The 18,740-nt window shown below is 28.5% G+C and overlaps 2 protein-coding genes across 3 annotated transcripts; one reads left to right on the forward strand and one right to left on the reverse strand.

The window, feature by feature from the left end:
• The first annotated feature begins 207 nt into the window (after positions 1 to 207).
• LOC124942152 (protein argonaute MEL1-like) lies at positions 208 to 4,454 on the forward strand. Its single transcript, XM_047482582.1, has 21 exons — positions 208 to 374; positions 463 to 612; positions 703 to 836; positions 909 to 1,018; positions 1,121 to 1,224; positions 1,317 to 1,455; positions 1,568 to 1,684; positions 1,772 to 1,879; positions 1,960 to 2,019; positions 2,121 to 2,240; positions 2,329 to 2,500; positions 2,577 to 2,698; positions 2,825 to 2,962; positions 3,042 to 3,184; positions 3,273 to 3,335; positions 3,416 to 3,479; positions 3,604 to 3,739; positions 3,825 to 3,898; positions 3,971 to 4,065; positions 4,140 to 4,171; positions 4,261 to 4,454. The coding sequence occupies exons 1-21, from the start codon at positions 223 to 225 to the stop codon at positions 4,452 to 4,454; spliced, it is 2,427 nt and encodes an 808-aa protein (XP_047338538.1). The 5' UTR covers positions 208 to 222.
• Positions 4,455 to 6,874: 2,420 nt separating this feature from the next.
• On the reverse strand, positions 6,875 to 10,612 carry LOC124942878 (mediator of RNA polymerase II transcription subunit 19a-like). 2 transcript variants are annotated; one of them, XM_047483446.1, is made up of 6 exons: positions 10,557 to 10,612; positions 9,750 to 10,039; positions 9,431 to 9,664; positions 9,299 to 9,352; positions 8,135 to 8,261; positions 6,875 to 7,309 (listed from the first exon to the last, which is right to left on the reverse strand). In XM_047483446.1, the coding sequence occupies exons 1-5, from the start codon at positions 10,585 to 10,587 to the stop codon at positions 8,211 to 8,213; spliced, it is 660 nt and encodes a 219-aa protein (XP_047339402.1). In that variant the 5' UTR covers positions 10,588 to 10,612; the 3' UTR covers positions 6,875 to 7,309; positions 8,135 to 8,210. The 2 variants fall into 2 exon arrangements, with proteins under 2 accessions (XP_047339402.1, XP_047339403.1); XM_047483447.1 differs by lacking the exon at positions 8,135 to 8,261.
• Between the last annotated feature and the right edge of the window lie 8,128 nt (positions 10,613 to 18,740).

Below are 18,740 nucleotides of genomic sequence, written 5' to 3' on the forward strand. Positions count from 1 at the left end.
GGTTTCGGTAGAGCCGGTAAGAAGATCTCAATCCGAACCAACCATTTTCCAGTTCAATCAACTGGACACGACGTTTTTCATTACGATGTGAGTGTATATTATTTGATCGGCTCTTATCATTTGTTGTTCATGTGTTTCTTTTGTTTATTTAATCTTTTCAAATAAAATGTACAGGTCACAATCATTCCAGAGGTGGCATTGAAGAAAGTACGCAGAGACGTCATGAATACTTTGATCGACTCTTACATGGAGAAGTATCTGGGAAATCGGTTGCCTGCATATGATGGCAGCAAAAGCATTTACAGTTTGGGGCCACTTCCCTTTCAGTCCCGGGACTTCCCAGTGAAACTGCTTAAAAAGGATGGAATTACAAGGTGACTTTTTAGTGTTTAACATTGCTTAATCTTCCACTTTACTTATTTGATTTGACTTGAAATTAACAATGGATCTTTCTCGACGCAGGAAGGAGCGTCAGTTCGAAGTGGCAATTAAGTTCGCTTCTAAAGTTGATCTGTATCAACTTCAAGCGTTCTTACATAGGAAGCAAGGGAATCTTCCTCACGAGACACTGCAAACTCTTGAGATAGTCCTCCGAGCGACTCCTTCGGTTATGTAAGAACATCATTTTATGCTTCAATTCATTTCCTTTATCACAATGTGCTTTTTCTTTTGTTTACCAAATTAAAATACATTTTTTTGCAGGTATACCGCTGTTAGAAGGTCATTCTTTTCACCAAGACTTGGTGCAAAGGGGAAAATGGATGGTGGCCTGGAGTATTGGCAAGGGTTCTACCAAAGCCTACGACCAACTCAAATGGGGCTGTCACTAAATATTGGTATGTAGCTTTAGTAACCTATAAACATGTTTTATATTTGTACTAACTCAGCATCTAATTTTTATTTTGTAGATATATCAGCAAGGGCATTCTTTGACCCCATCCTGGTGACGGAGTTTATTCAACAGTATCTTCATATTGGAGATCTGTCCAAGCCCTTATCTGACCAAGACTGTAAAAAAGTAAGTCTCAACTTTCTCTTACATTTGAGAAGAAATGAATGTTTGAGTGTAAACTTAACTATGATCATAACTCACTTAAATGTGTTAATATTCTTTTTTCAGATTCTGAAGGTCTTGAAAGGTGTGACTGTGAAAACGACTCACCTAAATAATGTCATGAGCAAAAAGATAGTTCGTCTATCTCAACAACCAATTGGTGAACTGATGTAAGATATTTTTGCATACGATCATATCTTGTTTAAATCTATTTTCTCTTTCCAACTGTCCGTTCTTACTTTTCAATCTTGCTCTTGTATAGGTTCACGTGTGATGACGGTGTTCAAAAGAAGTATGTGGTCCAATACTACTTAGAAAGGTACTGTATCACACTTAGGTATCCTTCCTTACCTGCAATGCAGTATGGAAGTGATTCCAAGCCTATTTATCTGCCATTGGAGGTACTTAATACTTGAACTGATCTTTATTTTATGCTATGGTCTTTATTTGCCTTAATTACCTTTGTTTATCATTTTTCAAAAACTCATTTCCTTTATTTTGATGATGTTATAGCTGTGCAAAATCGTGGAGGGGCAGAGGTATACGAAGAAGTTGAATGAGAGGCAGGTAACCTCTCTTTTGATGGCTACCTGTCAAAGACCCGTGCATAGGGAACAGAACATTAGACAGGTACTTTTGTATCCATTGAACCTAATCTTTCAATGTTTTTTTATTTGTTAGTTATTTAGTCCTTTTATTGATAATTTTCTTCTCCAGATGGTCAGGCAAAACGATTACAACAATGACAAATTCGTGAATGAATTTGGGTTGCATATACAGCCTGAACCTACAGTGGTTGAAGCAAGACTTCTTCCACCTCCCATGGTAATTCTTTAGTCTTGTAATTATTTGGTTTACGTTTCCATTACTAATCTTTAATAAAATTATTGCGCTGGTTGTTGCAGCTCAAGTATAATGGGTCACAAGAGGCTCCAAGTGTGGGGCAATGGAATATGTTGAACAAGGTATTGTTTTACTTGGATGTGTGCGCGCATACCACCTCCCATTTTATATTGTAGCGTAATCATTTGTCTTCTTTATATTTAATATGTTCTTATTGTGGCAGAGAATGTATAACGGGGCCAAGATAGATTTCTGGACCTGTGTCAACTTCTCAAAAATAAACCAAAATCAGGTCGGCCAGTTCTGTTGGGACTTGGTGCAAATGTGCATAAGTAAAGGGCTGGTATGTATTCTTTCCATCTCACCTCGAGCTTGTGCATCTTATATCTTATGAGAACCTATCCTTAATGTGCATGAATTCTCTCTTGCAGAGTTTCAATACTGAACCGCTGATTCCCATTCATTCAGCCAATTCTAACCACATTGAAAGGGCACTAACCAGCATCCACTCGCGGTGTAATGAGCAGCTCACAGAGAAGAAGGCAAACGGCAAACATCTTCAGTTGCTGCTTGTCATATTGCCAGAAATTTCTGGTTCATACGGTAACATTTTGAAGAATTATTTTAGTTAAGTGTATATGTTGTGCAAACCTCCTAACTAACATTGTTGTTCTTACAGGGATCATTAAAAAGGTCTGTGAGACAGAATTGGGCATTGTCTCTCAATGCTGCCAGCCTAGGCAAGTTCTTAAGAGGACTTTGCCGTATCTTGAAAATCTCACTCTGAAGATTAACGTCAAGGTATGTTTTAACTTTTATAATGCTATTAGAAAAGAAAGACTACAAGTTCTCAATTGAGTTGATAATTTTATGTCAGTCATTCATTCATTCATTTATCTAGCTAATTGAATGTTTGTTAAATTTCAGGCTGGAGGACGCAACACCGTGCTTGCGAGTGCGTTGGCGAGAAAATTGGATTTTGTCTCGGATATGCCCACCATCATCTTTGGCGCTGATGTCACTCATCCTGCTCCAGGAGAGGATTCAAGCTGTTCAATTGCAGCGGTAAGATGTGTTGAAAATAGTTTGATTTTGTTTCTATCTACTATTATTGGGTTGTTAAAATGTAGGTTTATATTTTCAGGTGGTTGCTTCGATGGACTGGCCTGAGGTAACCACTTACAAAGGACTGGTCTCTGCTCAAAGGCATAGAGAGGAAATCATCAGTGACCTCTATAAAGAGGTTGATGATCCTATAAGAGGGAGAGTTAAAAGTGGGATGATCAGGTAAAAACAAATATTACATACATATTTTTTTCCCTTCTCTTTTTGTGGAAGTAAAAAATATCTTGTTTGATTTTTGGGGACTTTACAGGGAGCTGTTGATTTCGTTTAGGCAGTCCACTGGTCATAAACCATTTAGAATAATATTCTACAGGTAAAAATTGTATCTGTTCTTGCATTGTGCATTTTAGTGCTTAAATTAAGTTACTAATAATATATGTTGTTTAAATGCAGAGACGGTGTAAGCGATGGGCAATTCAGCCATGTTTTGCTCTATGAGGTTGATGCAATTCGGAAGGTAGTTTTTACTTTTAATATGGCTATATATATATATATATGTGTGTGATTGTTGTTTTGTTTTGTTTTGTATTGTATTGTATTGGTATTGGTATTGTGAGTTGAAAATTACATGTTTGGTGCAGGCATGTCTTTCTCTGGGAGAAAATTATCTACCGAGGATCACATTTGTGGTTGTGCAGAAGAGGCATCACACTCGCCTCTTCCCAATGACTCATGGAGACAGACATTCAACCGACCGGAGTGGAAATATTTTGCCAGGTAATATTATTGGTTGTGGTTTGTAATTGGTAATGGGTTGGATTATGTAAATACTAAATCTGATTGATTGGATCTTCATATGTAGGTACGGTGGTTGATACCAAGATTTGCCATGTAAGAGAGTTTGACTTCTTCCTATGCAGTCATTCGGGTATCCAGGTAACTACTAAAAAAATTGATTAGATATTTTTATTGGTTGAATAAGAAATAAGCGCTAACAAACTGAAACAGGGAACAAGCCGGCCAACACATTACCATGTGTTGTTTGATGAGAATAACTTCAGTGCAGATGCATTGCAAGGACTCACTAACAGCTTGTGTTACACGTAAGTAGTGACTTAATCTTTAACCTATATTGTTGTAATTACGTAATACTAATTAATCGGGTGTTTCTTTCCAGCTATGCAAGATGCACTAGATCGGTGTCTATAGGTTTGTCCTTCTAGCTAACTCAACAACTAACTTTATTTTTTATGATCAATCAATCATTCTTCTTATGGTTTGGTTTCTTTGATGTGCAGTTCCTCCTGCTTACTATGCTCATCTTGCTGCATCGAGGGCACGCTATTATGTAGAAGGTGGTGTGGAAGGAGATGGAGATGGAGCTGATGCTGAATCCACTAGTGTCAGAGTAAATACAAGGGAAGGGGATGCAGTTGTTCGGCCTTTGCCCAATGTTATGGATAATGTAAAGCAATTTATGTTTTACTGTTGAACAACATTGTAATAAGATTTTTGTTGTAATATTAGATTTTTTTTTTTTGTTGATGTTGTTAAAGTATTAAATTGTGGGTAGTTTAGATATGAAAGTTTTATGTGTTAAAAGTTTTATAGTTTTTATGGGGTTTTTTTTAGAAAGATTGTAACAATTTCATAACCCTTTTAGAGATAAATATTGTTATAAAAGTTATGTTTATAGTTAATTTTTACTTTTGTTATGATCATTGAAGATATTTGTCAATTAGATTACATTTTAATAGTATCTATTATATGCTTCAGTATTTAGTTTGGAGTGTCACCGTCTTTTTCACTAAGGTTTTGGATTGCCGAATTCCGGAAGTCATCTAACTTCTATAATGGATTAGCGATCCTTGATCCGCAGACGCTGGAAGTCATCCCACAACTAACTTAAGTTAGACTTAGTCTCTGATTTGAGTACTTGCTTCAAAGACTATATTCACCTCTCCATCTTCATGTTCCGTCTAATGATGAAAATGGACGGTTACAGTAGTAATATTAACTCTATAACCGGCATCAGGGTTATCCGGAAAAGGATTCTGAAGTTTGAGACTGACGACTCGATCGACAGCTCTTCTCGTCGCATTCAACACCTTCCCACTTGCAGCAGTCGACACCGACAACCCAAGATGAGAGCCTGCCGGAGGGATCATCAAGACCATCTTTGAAGGAAGGAAGTGCATTTCTCTCAATATGAATAGTAGTAGAGAGAAGTCTATAAGAAATTTGAAATTGGCCATGATTCTTCTTGAAAGGTAGACCGTAGAACCTTGATTGATCTGCTTTTAAGCTGATATAAAAAACATGTAAAATCAGCTTAGTCACTTAATTTTGTATTGTTTATACTGCTAACTACTATATGAGATTTTGTGTAAAGTGAATAACTCGTTATTTCTATTGAGTTACATTGTGAAAAAATAAATTATCGAAAATTCAATGATAATACAATACCAAAGATCTTCATTCAAGCACATATGCCGGTCCAAACATCACAGAAATTTGGAGGCTATGCGAAAAAAAAAGTGTTATTATTTTTTATTTAACTTTTTGTTTTTAATGATATATTACAAAGATTAATAATTTTGTATTATATTAAACATAAAAGTTGATTAAAAAATGGTATTTTATTTTTATAAAAAAATTTAGGGACATAAGATTGAAGGTTATAAGCTATTGGTTGTCTTACTCTAGAATCGTCATTGCTTACACATTGTTCGGTGAGACTCAAATTTTTCCTGATCTCAAATTTTTCCTGATCTTCGATGTTGTTCTCCTTCTAATCGGTGCTCACAGTTCTTATTTGTACCTTCAACGTTCAATCTTCATTCTTATTTTACTAGTCTATTTTATGAGTTCAATAATTTTGATGAAATAAGCTTAACTTGAGAGGAGAAAAACTGAAATTTTACAGATGAAAAGTGATAGTTCATACAGATTTACTTTTGGTCTTTATTTGACATAAAAAGAAATATAGTTCTTAAACTAATGTATTAGTTTAAGAATCAGTCCTTTTATAATAAAATAATATTAATTAATCTAAAAAACCTATTTTTACTTTTATATGCTTTTTCAATAATTCAATTTGTATAAATTATAATTATTATTCTTTTCAAAAAGTCAATAAAACTAATCCAGAGTAAATCGATTCCCCAAACATATAGGAGCTCCATAACTTATGGACAACGTCTTTGTATTTGTTTAATATTAAACAGAATAAATACAAACATATTGGCACATATTGAGTTTTATTTTTATGTAAGGAGAATAATTTCAATCTACTATCATTATTATTATTATTATTTTGCATACTCTGTTGTAACGTGTTTATTTGGCAATAATTATTATTAAAAATTTAACAATAAAATTGAAAACAATATATTTTTTCAAATATTAAATATTCTTGATTATTTAAATTATTTTCTAAGAAATAATCTATAAATTCTACATTATAATGTTGAATCATTTGATTAATAAAAATTATTTTCTATATTATACTTATGTTTTTTGCTTACAAAAATTACATTAATTTTCTTTGTTATTATCATTCAACAAAAACTGTTTGTCAATTTTTTAAATTAGATAAAAAAATAAAAATAAGAAAAGATCATAATAAAATTATCAAATAAAAAATTTACATTATTAATTATATATCACTATATATATATATATATATATATATAATTAAATAAATTTTCAATCTAAATAATGTAATAATATAAAAATATATAATTACAAATAACTTAATTTGTAAATAAAAAATCAAATAAAAGTAATACAAACCAAAACAGCCCATTATTTATATCATTTTTTTCAAGAAAATACAGTTGCTATCACCTTTTACCCCCAAAAATACATTAAAACAGAGTTTTCTCAAAATCTTATATACAATAAGAAAGGTAATTAAAATATGTTAATATTAGATTAATGAAGTTCTTCCATTTCATGCTTATGATATTATTATTATACAACCCGCCCTTAACACATAGAAAATATTATACAAACAATTCAAAAACTTATAAAAAAAAAAATCAATAGTGGTCATTGTAAAATTTTATAGCACCAATCTTTGACCTACTCCTTGCACTAGCCCTGGGCTCCAACCAAAAAAAAAGGGGTCTTGAGTTAATAAGATAAGTTTAAATTCTAGAAGTAAAAACTAGTAACAAAACACGTAAACGATAAGATGGCACTCTTCACAAACGACCCAAATTCTGCATTGTCTTTTGTATGATAAAAAAAGTTAAGTCCAATCGGCTATTCGTGAGCATATAAGCAAAATTTGAACCATCAAGGTAAAACCCCTTCATGAGTCTGATATGTTCGTAATGTTTCCTGCAAGAAAGAAGAAAACCAATAATATGAAATAGTGGGAAAGAAACCTTATGATATTGGAATCATCTAATATCTATAACTCGGGATCATATTATTTATTCTCATTTGTATCATGTTCGGATCACAATGAGGAAATGGTATCTAGCTTGGTTAGGGCTCAAATCTACAAACCACACCTTTATACCAAATGTATATACATATGTATCTAAATAAATCATTGTTCAGGGTTTCTCGATGAGACCCAAATACAAATACAACATTTTTAAGAGAAGCCCATTTGAATGGTGGAAAATGGGATGCACTTAAAATTTGAGGATGATAAACTTGGTTAGGGCTAGATTAGGGTTTAAGTATGGGTTTGGATGAGAAACAGGCCATTTCCTTGAAAATATCTTCTTTTTTTGTGAAATATCTCATCTGAATGTTGATTTAGATGAGGTAATGTGCTGAAACATAATTTAATTAGATATATATTCATAAATTTGTTCACGTTTTCTCTCCAACCCTAGACCCAAATACAGTGTTTCCAAACGGGTGACGGGTGAATTGTTGGTAGGAGGTGTATCCTAATCAAACACAACTTTATAACAAATGCTTCTACGTTTGTATCCCAAAAATCATTATCGTGGAGGTTTCTTGGTCTAGATTCAGATATAACGTTTCTACAAGAAATGAAGGATCTAGGATCAATCACTCATCTAAATATTCATGTGGCTTCAATGAAAGGCATCCTAGAGGTGGTGGAAGGGAGAAAGTAAATTTATGGAAAGCTTAGAGAATGACAATAATAAAGAATACACTACAAGAAGGCAGGAAATTATATACCTTGAAAGTATTTCGGCCAAACTAAAACAAGCCATCCAAATTTCAATACTAACCACATAGAACAGAATGCCATATTTCAGCTTGCTACTTTTATGATTCCCACCTCGTCCATCTTTGTACTCTTATGCTGTCAACAGACATAGTCCGAAAATAAGGAAGCAAGATCTTTTATCTTTTTCAACATCCAAATAACAGAAAAGTGCATAAAAGCAATTGAATCCAACAATTCACCTCGATCATTTCCTTAAGGATCCTTTGCAACAAGAAAACATGTACAATTTTCTAAAAAATGCCTATTGTTCTCGAAATAATTGAATCAAGACAATACGCTATTATTGAAACGTTTTGAGAATTTAGTACTTAGCAGTATTTGTAAGACAGGTAAAAGTGATCTTAGGTATAATCTAAATTATTTGGCGGCTATATCATATCAACCATCATAAGGGAATGAGGCTCACATGAACGATTCAACTAGAAAAGTAGATTACAATTAAAAAGGCGCTTCTAAAATGTTATCATACATAAGCTTGTGAAATATAAAGCTTGTTTGTTGTAGGATTATTTGGAAATAATCTAGTTTAATTGGATAAATCCTTTTTTGAGAATAAAGTAAGGGTAAAATGGTATTTTAGTTGATGCGATGGTTTATTTGGAGATAATCCTAGATAATCTTAAACATTCTTTACATTGATAGGATTCTATTGTACTTCATAATGGTGCCTATGTTTCAAGATTGATTACTAATATTCCATGTTTCAAAACGGATTTATGTATATCTACAGATTCCTCTTATTTGATACTTTTGTCGTCTTCCAACCAATCTGGTCGAAGCCTAGAACATGGTGCATGAATCCCTTCTTTTGAGCAATGTAGTAATGGCCACAAAATTATGAACACGGTTCATGAATACAAATCCTTTTTATGTGAACATGCATAAATTGTTGCACTTCTGTACAAAATAATAGAATCAAATCAATTCAAGCACTTCTGTAAGAACACTAGAAAATTTCATTGAGGAGAATTATGCCAAGTTTATTAAAAAGATGAACTGTAATCTTATAGGTAAATGTATCCGAACACAAGTCTCAAGCCATCGACAGGAATTGAGTATATAACTTAACTGAACAAGCTATATAGGATCCCCTTCTAAACTATCCCATTTACCTTGCTTCTCTTGTGATTATCAGCGAGATCTTGATCTCCGTCATGCTTCCTTTTCTGGAATCAGGTAGAAAATCTTCAGAACCAAATTTCCATACTCAAAAAATACAACTGAACTACACTAATGACAACTACCTTATCATGGTGTTTCTTGGAATGTTCCCCAACCATATCATGATGACCACTTCTATCTTTCTTTTTCTCTTTATCTTTGTCTTTGTCTTTACTTCGATCCTTATGGCGATGCTTATGCTTCTTATGTTCTCTGTCTTTACTTTTATCCTTGTCCTTATGTCTTTTGTGCTTCTTTTCCTTATCCTTGGACTCGCTAGCAGATTTCCCAGGGATTGTGGGAGCTCCTTTCTCTCCCTATAATATGAACAAAGATCACATCATTACAAAACAACAGAAACTTCTCAATAACACAGAATCATCAAAATCATAGATTATTTACAGGAGGCAGTTCAATTGGAGCAGTTTCCCTCAGTTGAAAAGCTTCTTTGAGAACGTCAATGTCAAATGGTTGTATGCGGGCATTTGCATCTTTAGAGTAAGGTGCTTCTCCCATTAGCTGATGCAATTGCATTCCTTCCCCTTTCCTTATCTCTGTGTCTCCAACCACTGTGTGAAGGTAGTGTGTGTCTGAAATCGATAAAGGAAGTGACCTCTTGCAGAAGAACTCATGATGAGCCAATAACTTGTAGTGACTTATAAGATCCACTGCCCCGGTAAGTTCTCTTGGCCCTGACAATCCCAAATTTAACCATCAGCCAAAATGGAAACTGAAGAAAAATTAAATTTGAAGGATATAGAAGTAGCTCTCCCGCACAATCATGCAATTGTGGATTAAAATCATGCAATACAACATTCTCTGATGATATGAAACCAACATGAGTCTATTTTAGAGGCAAAAGAAAACACTAAAGTGAATATCTAGATGTAAGTTGATCTGAATTGAAATGCAACCTAATAAACCTTACCCCCATCATAACACAATCAATGCAACTTCTGCACCCTTCAATTCAATTTCAGAAGCAAGATCGTGAAGTTTTGCGAAAAGAAAACAAAATGTATTTATTGTTCATACAAAATTACATGTATATGCAACAATGAACATCAGAACTCCCTTGAACTGTGAAAAATGTACTTAGTTGATAAAGATAAGTAAATAAAAAAGTATGTACATAAGAAGTTCACTTCAACAAAATGGAAAAGAAGGTCAAAAAATAATTCTTGAACTTTAATACTGTTTACACTTTACCTCTTCCGAATTTCTTGGTGTCTGGATCCATCAATTATTGCCTGGAAAATGGGAAGTTTGTCATTACATAAAAAAAAGAGACAAAAGAAATGGTGCTTTAGTGAATGCGGGCATCGGGAAGGTAAACATTCTATGCTATTATTGCACAAATACTATTTTTTGTATGATCAGGAAAAATCTACCATCTTTTCATGTTCATATGATCAGGAAAAATCTACATTTGTTATTATCGACAATGATCTAAAAAATAATCTGTTTCATGATTTTGCAAAAACTCTGTCAAATAAAACAAAAAATTACACTACAGCTTGTTTGATCTTTTCGGTTATTTGGTTTTTTCCAAAAAAAATCCTCTATCACATCACCTATCTTTTCACAAATCATCGGATCATTTAAAATACAAAATACCTTAATTTACTTTTTCATAAACAAGATTTTGATTTCATAACCTTCAAAAGCTCACTAGAAAATCATTTGTATACCAAACGAAACACCAACAAATCTTAATACAACATTAAATTTTAACCTCTGGTGACGATCTTTCAATGGGATCAAAATACATGTTTCCAAACATACTCGAAAAATGAAACAGAGAAGGGTGTGCTTTCTTTATTTCATCACATTATGATTGATTTAACCGCGATGTACAGGTGAGCTTTTCTGAGCAGGCATTGCGTGAAAATATTGGTGCGTTTCTTCATGGTGTTCTACTTGCAAAACCTGCTGGTTTGAAAAAGAGTAAGTCCATCTATTATGCATTTGTTGTAATTCTAGGTTTGATTGCTTGGAATTAAATGATCGAGGTGAACTCTTCAAAATCGTTTTAATTGACCAATCAAATGGGTCACAATAGAAGGAATTGATATAATATTATAAATTCACGTTTATGCAGGCTCGCGATACGCTGGCTATGTCAATTCTGTTCATATATGCAGCACGGTGAGTGGTTTTTCTACGCATTTATGAATTTGTTACGCATTTATGAATTTGTTACGCATTTATGAATTTGTGTCGGACTAAGTTCTGTTTAGAAACAAGTGTATTATAAGTATTGTTTGGTTTTGCAGATGGGTGCTGGCTATCCAGTTTCGATGCAATCGGTTGCGAGAGCTGCTGATCGATATAGTAAAACATTGACGAGTTGATCTATCGAGTTCACGTTTTTGAATTTTCAAGATCTTCCGACTGCAAAGAATTTTTTTGTTTTGTAGAACAATAACATCGAAAGAACACGGGGAAGAACATCCAAATGTTTTTTGTCGCGGAATTTAAAATCTTGCAGGCTATTATTAATTTAGTATGCTTATTATTTGAAGATCAAAGTTCTTTTAAGAACTTGTGTTTTTTTATGCATACAGTTTGATAATGAATATTATTATAAAAGTTATTAGTATTTTGTCAATTTTTATTATAATTGCATTATAAAAATATAAAAGGGATTTCTTTCTACTTAAAATTGATTTTATTTAATGAAAAATGTTTGAAATTGAGGTGTTTAGAAATATTTTGTAACTAAATTTTTTTATTACCAAGGGCACCGTGCATAAGCGTTCGTATTCGATTCGGACAAGTCGTGTTAGACTTTTAATCGTGTTGTGTTGTGTCGTGTCTTAATCTTATGCGTGTTATATCGTGTTTTGACCCACTCAAAATATTATGATTTACGAACTCTTTCGTGTCGTGTTATTCGTGTTAACGAGTTTATTCGTGTCGTACTAACTCGTGTTTAAATTCGTGTTTCGTGTTATTCCGACTAGATTTTGTCATTCTGTCAACACAATCTGTCTTGACACACTCATACTATTTATTTATTTATATATATTATATTGTTAGTAAAAATTATAAAATATGATTATTAATTTATTTTAATTTAGAAAATTTAAATTAATTTAATAAGTTAAATGTATTAAATTTATTTTAACAAATATTAAATATGTAATATGAGTAGATATAAATTTTAACATATAATTTCACAAATAATAATTTGAATGTCAATTATTTAAAATGTGTTGTAAAACATACAAATAATTATTTAAATAAAATTAGTTAAATCGGTTGTTTTAAAGTAATAATTTATTTTAAAAAATAATAATATATTAAGTTAATTAAATATGATAAATGTGAAATTTTATAATTTTAAAATAGTAGATAAGAATTTATACTTAATTATTTAATTAAGTATATGATATTTATTATTATATATAATTAAAAGTAGTGAATTATTTTTTATAAAATATAATTTTTTTTTAAAATGTTTTATTATCTTTTAAAATTTTATAGTGATTTAAGATTTTTTTTTTTAAAATGATTTAGTGATATATAAATATGTAATTAATTATTATTGAAGAAGTAGTGGATACTTTTTTTTAGGAAAAGAATTGATATATTATTAATTTTTATTTAATATAATTAAAAGTAGTTTTAAGATTTGTTAGATTAAAATATATTTCTATACCTATTCACAATATTATTTAGTTGAATTAATATTAATTTGATAAATTAGATTTTAATTTAATTAATAAAATTAATTTAATCTTTTTTCATTTATAAATTTGTTTGTTTAGTTAAAGTTTCTTATTAATTTTTAAAATTTTGGAGTGATTTAAAATTTTTTAAACCAATAAATTAAATATTTACTGGGAGACTTGGAGTAGGAAGTAGTGTATACTTTTTTTAGGAGAAAATATTGGAATTGATATATTATTAATATTTACTGGGAGACTTGGAGTAGTGTATAATTTTTTTTATCAATATTGGAATTGATATATTATTATTTTTTATTTAATATAATTAAAAATAGTTTGAAAATTTTTAATAGTTAATTTTTATTGGAACTTTTTTTAATTAATATTAATTTTATAAATTATATTTTTATTTAATTAATTAAATTACTTTAATCTTGTTAGTTTATAAATAAGACATTTATTTAATTTATAAAATTTATATTTAATTTTTTTATTTTATTCATAATATTTATAAATAGAATTGAATTTTATTTTATAAGAATAAATATTATTTATAATTTTATTTATTTATTAAGTTTAAATATGTTAAAGTTATTTAATATATTAAACACGAATAAAATTTAGAATGATGATGTGATTAAATTAATTTTTGAGGAAAAAAATAACACACAATTTGGAAAACCTCTTTAAATAAAAGAGGAAAAACCACAAGCCATTTCCAATCAACTTCACTATTATTTCAATATTACACATAGAAAAATTAAAATATAAATAGATCTAACTATAACAAAAAAAACATATAAACATAACAAAAATACCCTCTAATTATCTTCGTCCGAATTTTCTGAATCATCTTCGATAATAATTTGTTCTGGTTTATAACATCCTTGATGTTGTTCACGAATTTCCGCATCAAACCAATCTTTTAATTTAACACACATCTCAATATTTTTGAAAGTTAATGATAATCTTTTTGGACTAAGAAGTCTATTTGATGATGAAAATGCTTGTTCTAAAGGAACATTAGAGACTGGAGGTGTTAATATATCTCGTGCTATTAATTGTAAAATAGGGAGAACTTGATTTTTATCACTCCACCATTCTAAAATATTGAAATTAGTATTCATAGAAGGATCAATTTGAAACATATTTTTATAAATGTCAATTTCATCAGATCTTTTCGAGGACAAATTAACTGAACTTGAACTACCAATATAATATATGAAGAAGAAGCAGACAAAAATATTTCAAAAGGATTTTGGGATGAAGTTATATCTAGATTTTGATTTTGACTATTTTGGGTTGATGGACTAGTTCTAGATAAATTTTGTTTTTTTATTTTGTGAACAAATTATTGGATTTAATTAATTAAAATTTGACTATTAGAAACTACTTAACATATATAATTATAATGTGTATCTAATGTCAAATAAATAATAAGGGTATATCGGCCCAATATTTTATAAATTTTAATTCCATTTTTGAAATAAAATTAGAAAAATTAGGATCATTTTTTAATTTTTTGAAATGCATTTCCATTCCAAATATAATTGAAAATGCAAGGTGAATTGTAGGTTCATAAATAGATAAGTTAAAAACTCACATAATTTTTTAGCCGTCTCAAACTCTTCATCTTCTATTACATATTCTTCAGTTGTATAATGATTAATAAATTATATCAGGGGTGATCTAAGTATAATTGATTTTGATAACATTAGATAAGTTGAGTTCCATCTTGTTTTAACATCATTTGGAATTCTAATTGGTTTCAAATTTGTATTTAAGCATAATTCTTTAAATTTAACATATTTAGTGGTGGAATGACGTAGATCATAAACATCATCTTTAATTTTTATGTATAATATCCTTAAATAATATTAATTCATCTTTTACAATAAGAATTAACACATACATTTAATATGAAATAATTCCCCATTTAAAACCGGATCTAATTTTCTTTTTAGCCTAACAATTGCATTATTATTATTACTTGCATTATCGTTTTGAAATACTATATATATTTAGACATTCTTCAATTAATAAGATATATTTTCACCAGTATGTTTTATATTAAATAATTGAAAATAAATAATTCTTTTACAAATTCTCCAATCTTTATCTATAAAATGAAGAGTTATACAAAGAAAATGATCATGTCCAGAATCCCAAATGTCACTAGTTATTGAAAAATTAATATCTTTATTATTTAAAATAAAATTTATTAATTTTAAATTTTCTTTATCATAAAGAATTTGTATCCTGGTTGAAGACATTTTTTTTATAGCTCTAGTAAAATTTAAGGATTCTAACATGGAAAAAGAATATTCATCACTATTATAAGTTTTGTCAAACTCTATTAGGATCATATTTAAATAATTTGATTGTATTTAATAATTCAGTTTGATTTATATTTATACCATGAAATTTTGTTATATGTTTAGTTACTGTTTTAGTTCCATAATGACTGTTTACTTGAGAATTGTTGTTTGCATATTAGACATTCTGTTTTTTCTTGTGAATCAATTTAAATAAAATTGAAATAATTCCATACCTTTACTAGTTCTACGTCTTTTAGAACCAATTATGCGATTAGGAATATATTCACTATTCATATCCATTGACGACTGATGAGGCCCATGGGGGTCAGAGATTTCAATTCGAATCTGAACATACAAAACTCCAATATTTTCCATTATATTTAGAAAAATATGAAAAGTTCAATCAAACCTCCTCTCTTGAAAACTCTTGTTATTGATAGATGTGTGATGTTTAAAAAAAAAAAAAAACAATCTTATTTATAATCATATTAGGAGAAAAAAAATTAATTAAATTAAAATTTTGAATAAATTGTATAACGTTAATTAATAAAATAATAAAATTCTATCTGTTATTAATTTGTTAAGGAATGAATATTAAAAAATATATTTTGAAATAATAAAATTCGTGATTAATTCTTCAAGTAAATAAAGTTAATAAATATATTTGGCTATTAAATAATTAAGGAACGTTAAAATTTTTATTTTGAAATTATTCATTAATTAAGTGAAGAACCTTAGTTAATAATTAGAAAAAGTCTTTTAATTGGAAAAAGTCTATTAATTAGATTTGTTAGGTATATTTTGAAATAATTCAGCTATTAATTTAATTAAATGAGCAAAAATTATAAAATATTTTGAAATTAGTCAAAGAAGGGAGAGAAAATAATTATTTTAAATCTCATTTTATAAATATTTAAATATAATATTTATTTATATGATATTATATAGATTTAAAAAATATATATATTTAGGTAATTAATATTTAATTAATTAAATATGTTAAAGGTGAAACTTTATTCTTTCTTTCTTATTTAAAATTAATATACTTTTATTAATATACTCTTTTTAAATTATATTTATTAATTTAATACTTTAAAAAAATATTATTATATTATTAAAGTTAAATTATTATTATATATTTTGTTTGAATGTATTAATAATAATTTAAATTATAAAGTAATTTAAAATTTTAAAAATAAATATGTATATTAATAAAAGTAATATGTGAGAAAATTATTATGAGACTCAAATTTCTATTTATATAATTTATTTAATATTTATATTTTATTTTAATATTTTATTTTAATTATATATATTACATTTATAAAATTAAATAATTTATAAATTTAATAAAAATGTAAATATATTTAGAGACGTGTCAATTTGATAATATTAATGTAAACGTGGGTAGTTTAAGTAAGAAAATGGGAAAGAAAGTGAGGGAGTGGGTATAAATTATAAATATATATTATTATATTATTAAAATTAAATTTATTATGATATATTTATTATTTAATGTATTAGTAATAATTTCATTTATAAATAGTTAAAAAATTAAAAAAATAATTAATTAAAATAATATAGAAAATAATTAATAATAGATTTACATTTTTATTCATATAATTTATTTTTTTATTTATATTTTATTTTAATTTATATTATTTAAGTTAATATTTTATTTTAATTTATATTTTTTAAGTTAATATTTTATTTTAATATTATATTTTAGTGTGTTTAATTTTAATTATAAATATAAATATTACATTTATGAAATTAAATAATTTATTAATTAAATAAAAATGTAATAAGTTTAGAGAAGGTTAACGTGAGTAGCTTAGGTCATTTGACTAATCGTGTTTATGTCGTTTCGTGTGTATACTCGTATTCGTGTCGTGTCTATACTTGTGTCGTGTCTATACTCGTGTTGTGTCCGTATCGACTCGTAACCGTGTTTCGATCGTATAAACTCATAATCGTGTCGTGACCGTGTCGTCTCGTGCTTGTATCGTGTCAACCTAAGACCCGAGTGAGATAATATCGTGTCGTGTCGTTTCGTACAAATGTCATGTTGGATCGTGTCGGTTCGTATTTATCCAACCCATTGCCCAGCTCTAGAGCAGTGCATGAGAGCTATTCACTCTGCCTTCTTTGAGAATGACGACGTACCTCAACATGGTTTCAAAACACAATATGAGGAAAAGAACCTGTGCTGATATCCATAAACGAGTGTTGATTTGGTTCATCACTCACGATGTGTAGCTGTTGCGATAACACAAAATAAGTTATTGTACTGTTAAATGGATAGTCGTTTGTTTGATATAAAACTTCAAGAAAAAGATATTTGTATATTTACATACTATTCAGGTTGAGTTAGCTTTTTCAATAATAAACTCTGGTTGAGAGTTTGTACTAGGAATAAATCGATTGCAATAAGGCTTAGTTTGGAGTGGATATTTAGAATATTTTAAGGATGATTAGAGTTAACCATTCTCATTGTTGATTTAATTTTTTGAGTTTTGTGAAATTAACATGTAATAACAACATACATTAATAAAATTATATTATTGATTAAAAATGATAAGATTATAACAAAGCAAAGCAAATTGACAAATAATTTTCTTCCTATAAAAAAGGAATCAATGTTTATATATATATAATTAAAATTGGAAAATATCAAAAGGATCAAAACATACAAATATACATTGTTGAAACGTACCCATTTCAATCAAACAAATAAATGGACAAAATAACTAAATCTGGTTTTGAAAAAAAATATATATATTTAAACTTTTTTTAAAAATATTATTTCAAATTTAGATGACATAATTATATAAAATATATTAATAAATTTAATAACGTTTGTTCATTACAAATTACAAGTTCATAATATATTATTAATTGTTGATATTTTGTTATTATAAACAAATACAGTTTTTCATTATACTTGTATTTTGTTGATCATGTTTAACCTTCTTTTTTTTTAGTCATTTAATTTAAACTTTCTTTTTTTAATCATTTAATAATTAAAAGATAAGTAAGAGAAGAAAATTAACAATTTTAAATATTAAATAAAAATATATTTTAGTCAATTAATCTAAAACCTTCTATTTTTATCTTTAAAAAATAGTATTTATTCAAAATAATTCTATCTCGAATGAAAATCTCAATTAATATTGTTAACAATAATTAGTAAGAAAGCACGGACATGATTAATATTAATTTTGGTTCCTATAACTTATTTATTTTGCAATAAAAAATATTTACTTTTTAAACATTTTAAACCTAAATAAACTGACTCCCAATTTGGTTTTAAATTTTCTTAAAAATAATTTATTCTTACATAATAAAGTAAGAAAAAACTGCCGGTCCCTTGCAATCCTATTTTGTTTCTCTATAAATTC

This window comes from Impatiens glandulifera, chromosome 6 (assembly GCF_907164915.1).
Source record: "Impatiens glandulifera chromosome 6, dImpGla2.1, whole genome shotgun sequence".
Lineage (NCBI taxonomy): Eukaryota > Viridiplantae > Streptophyta > Magnoliopsida > Ericales > Balsaminaceae > Impatiens > Impatiens glandulifera.

Bases quoted from the DNA above. Each gene is read 5' to 3' on its own strand.
- LOC124942878 (XM_047483446.1), bottom strand. From the start codon at position 10,587: ATGGATCCAGACACCAAGAAATTCGGAAGAG. The intron at 10,040-10,556 runs GTAAAGTGTAAA...TGGGATTGTCAG, and splicing joins CACCAAGAAATTCGGAAGAG to GGCCAAGAGAACTTACCGGG. The intron at 9,353-9,430 runs GTAGTTGTCATT...ACCTGATTCCAG, and splicing joins CCAAGAAACACCATGATAAG to AAAAGGAAGCATGACGGAGA.
- LOC124942152 (XM_047482582.1), top strand. From the start codon at position 223: ATGAATACTTTGATCGACTCTTACATGGAGAAGTATCTGGGAAATCGG. The intron at 2,501-2,576 runs GTAACATTTTGA...TTGTTCTTACAG, and splicing joins AGAAATTTCTGGTTCATACG to GGATCATTAAAAAGGTCTGT. The intron at 3,336-3,415 runs GTAAAAATTGTA...GTTTAAATGCAG, and splicing joins TTTAGAATAATATTCTACAG to AGACGGTGTAAGCGATGGGC.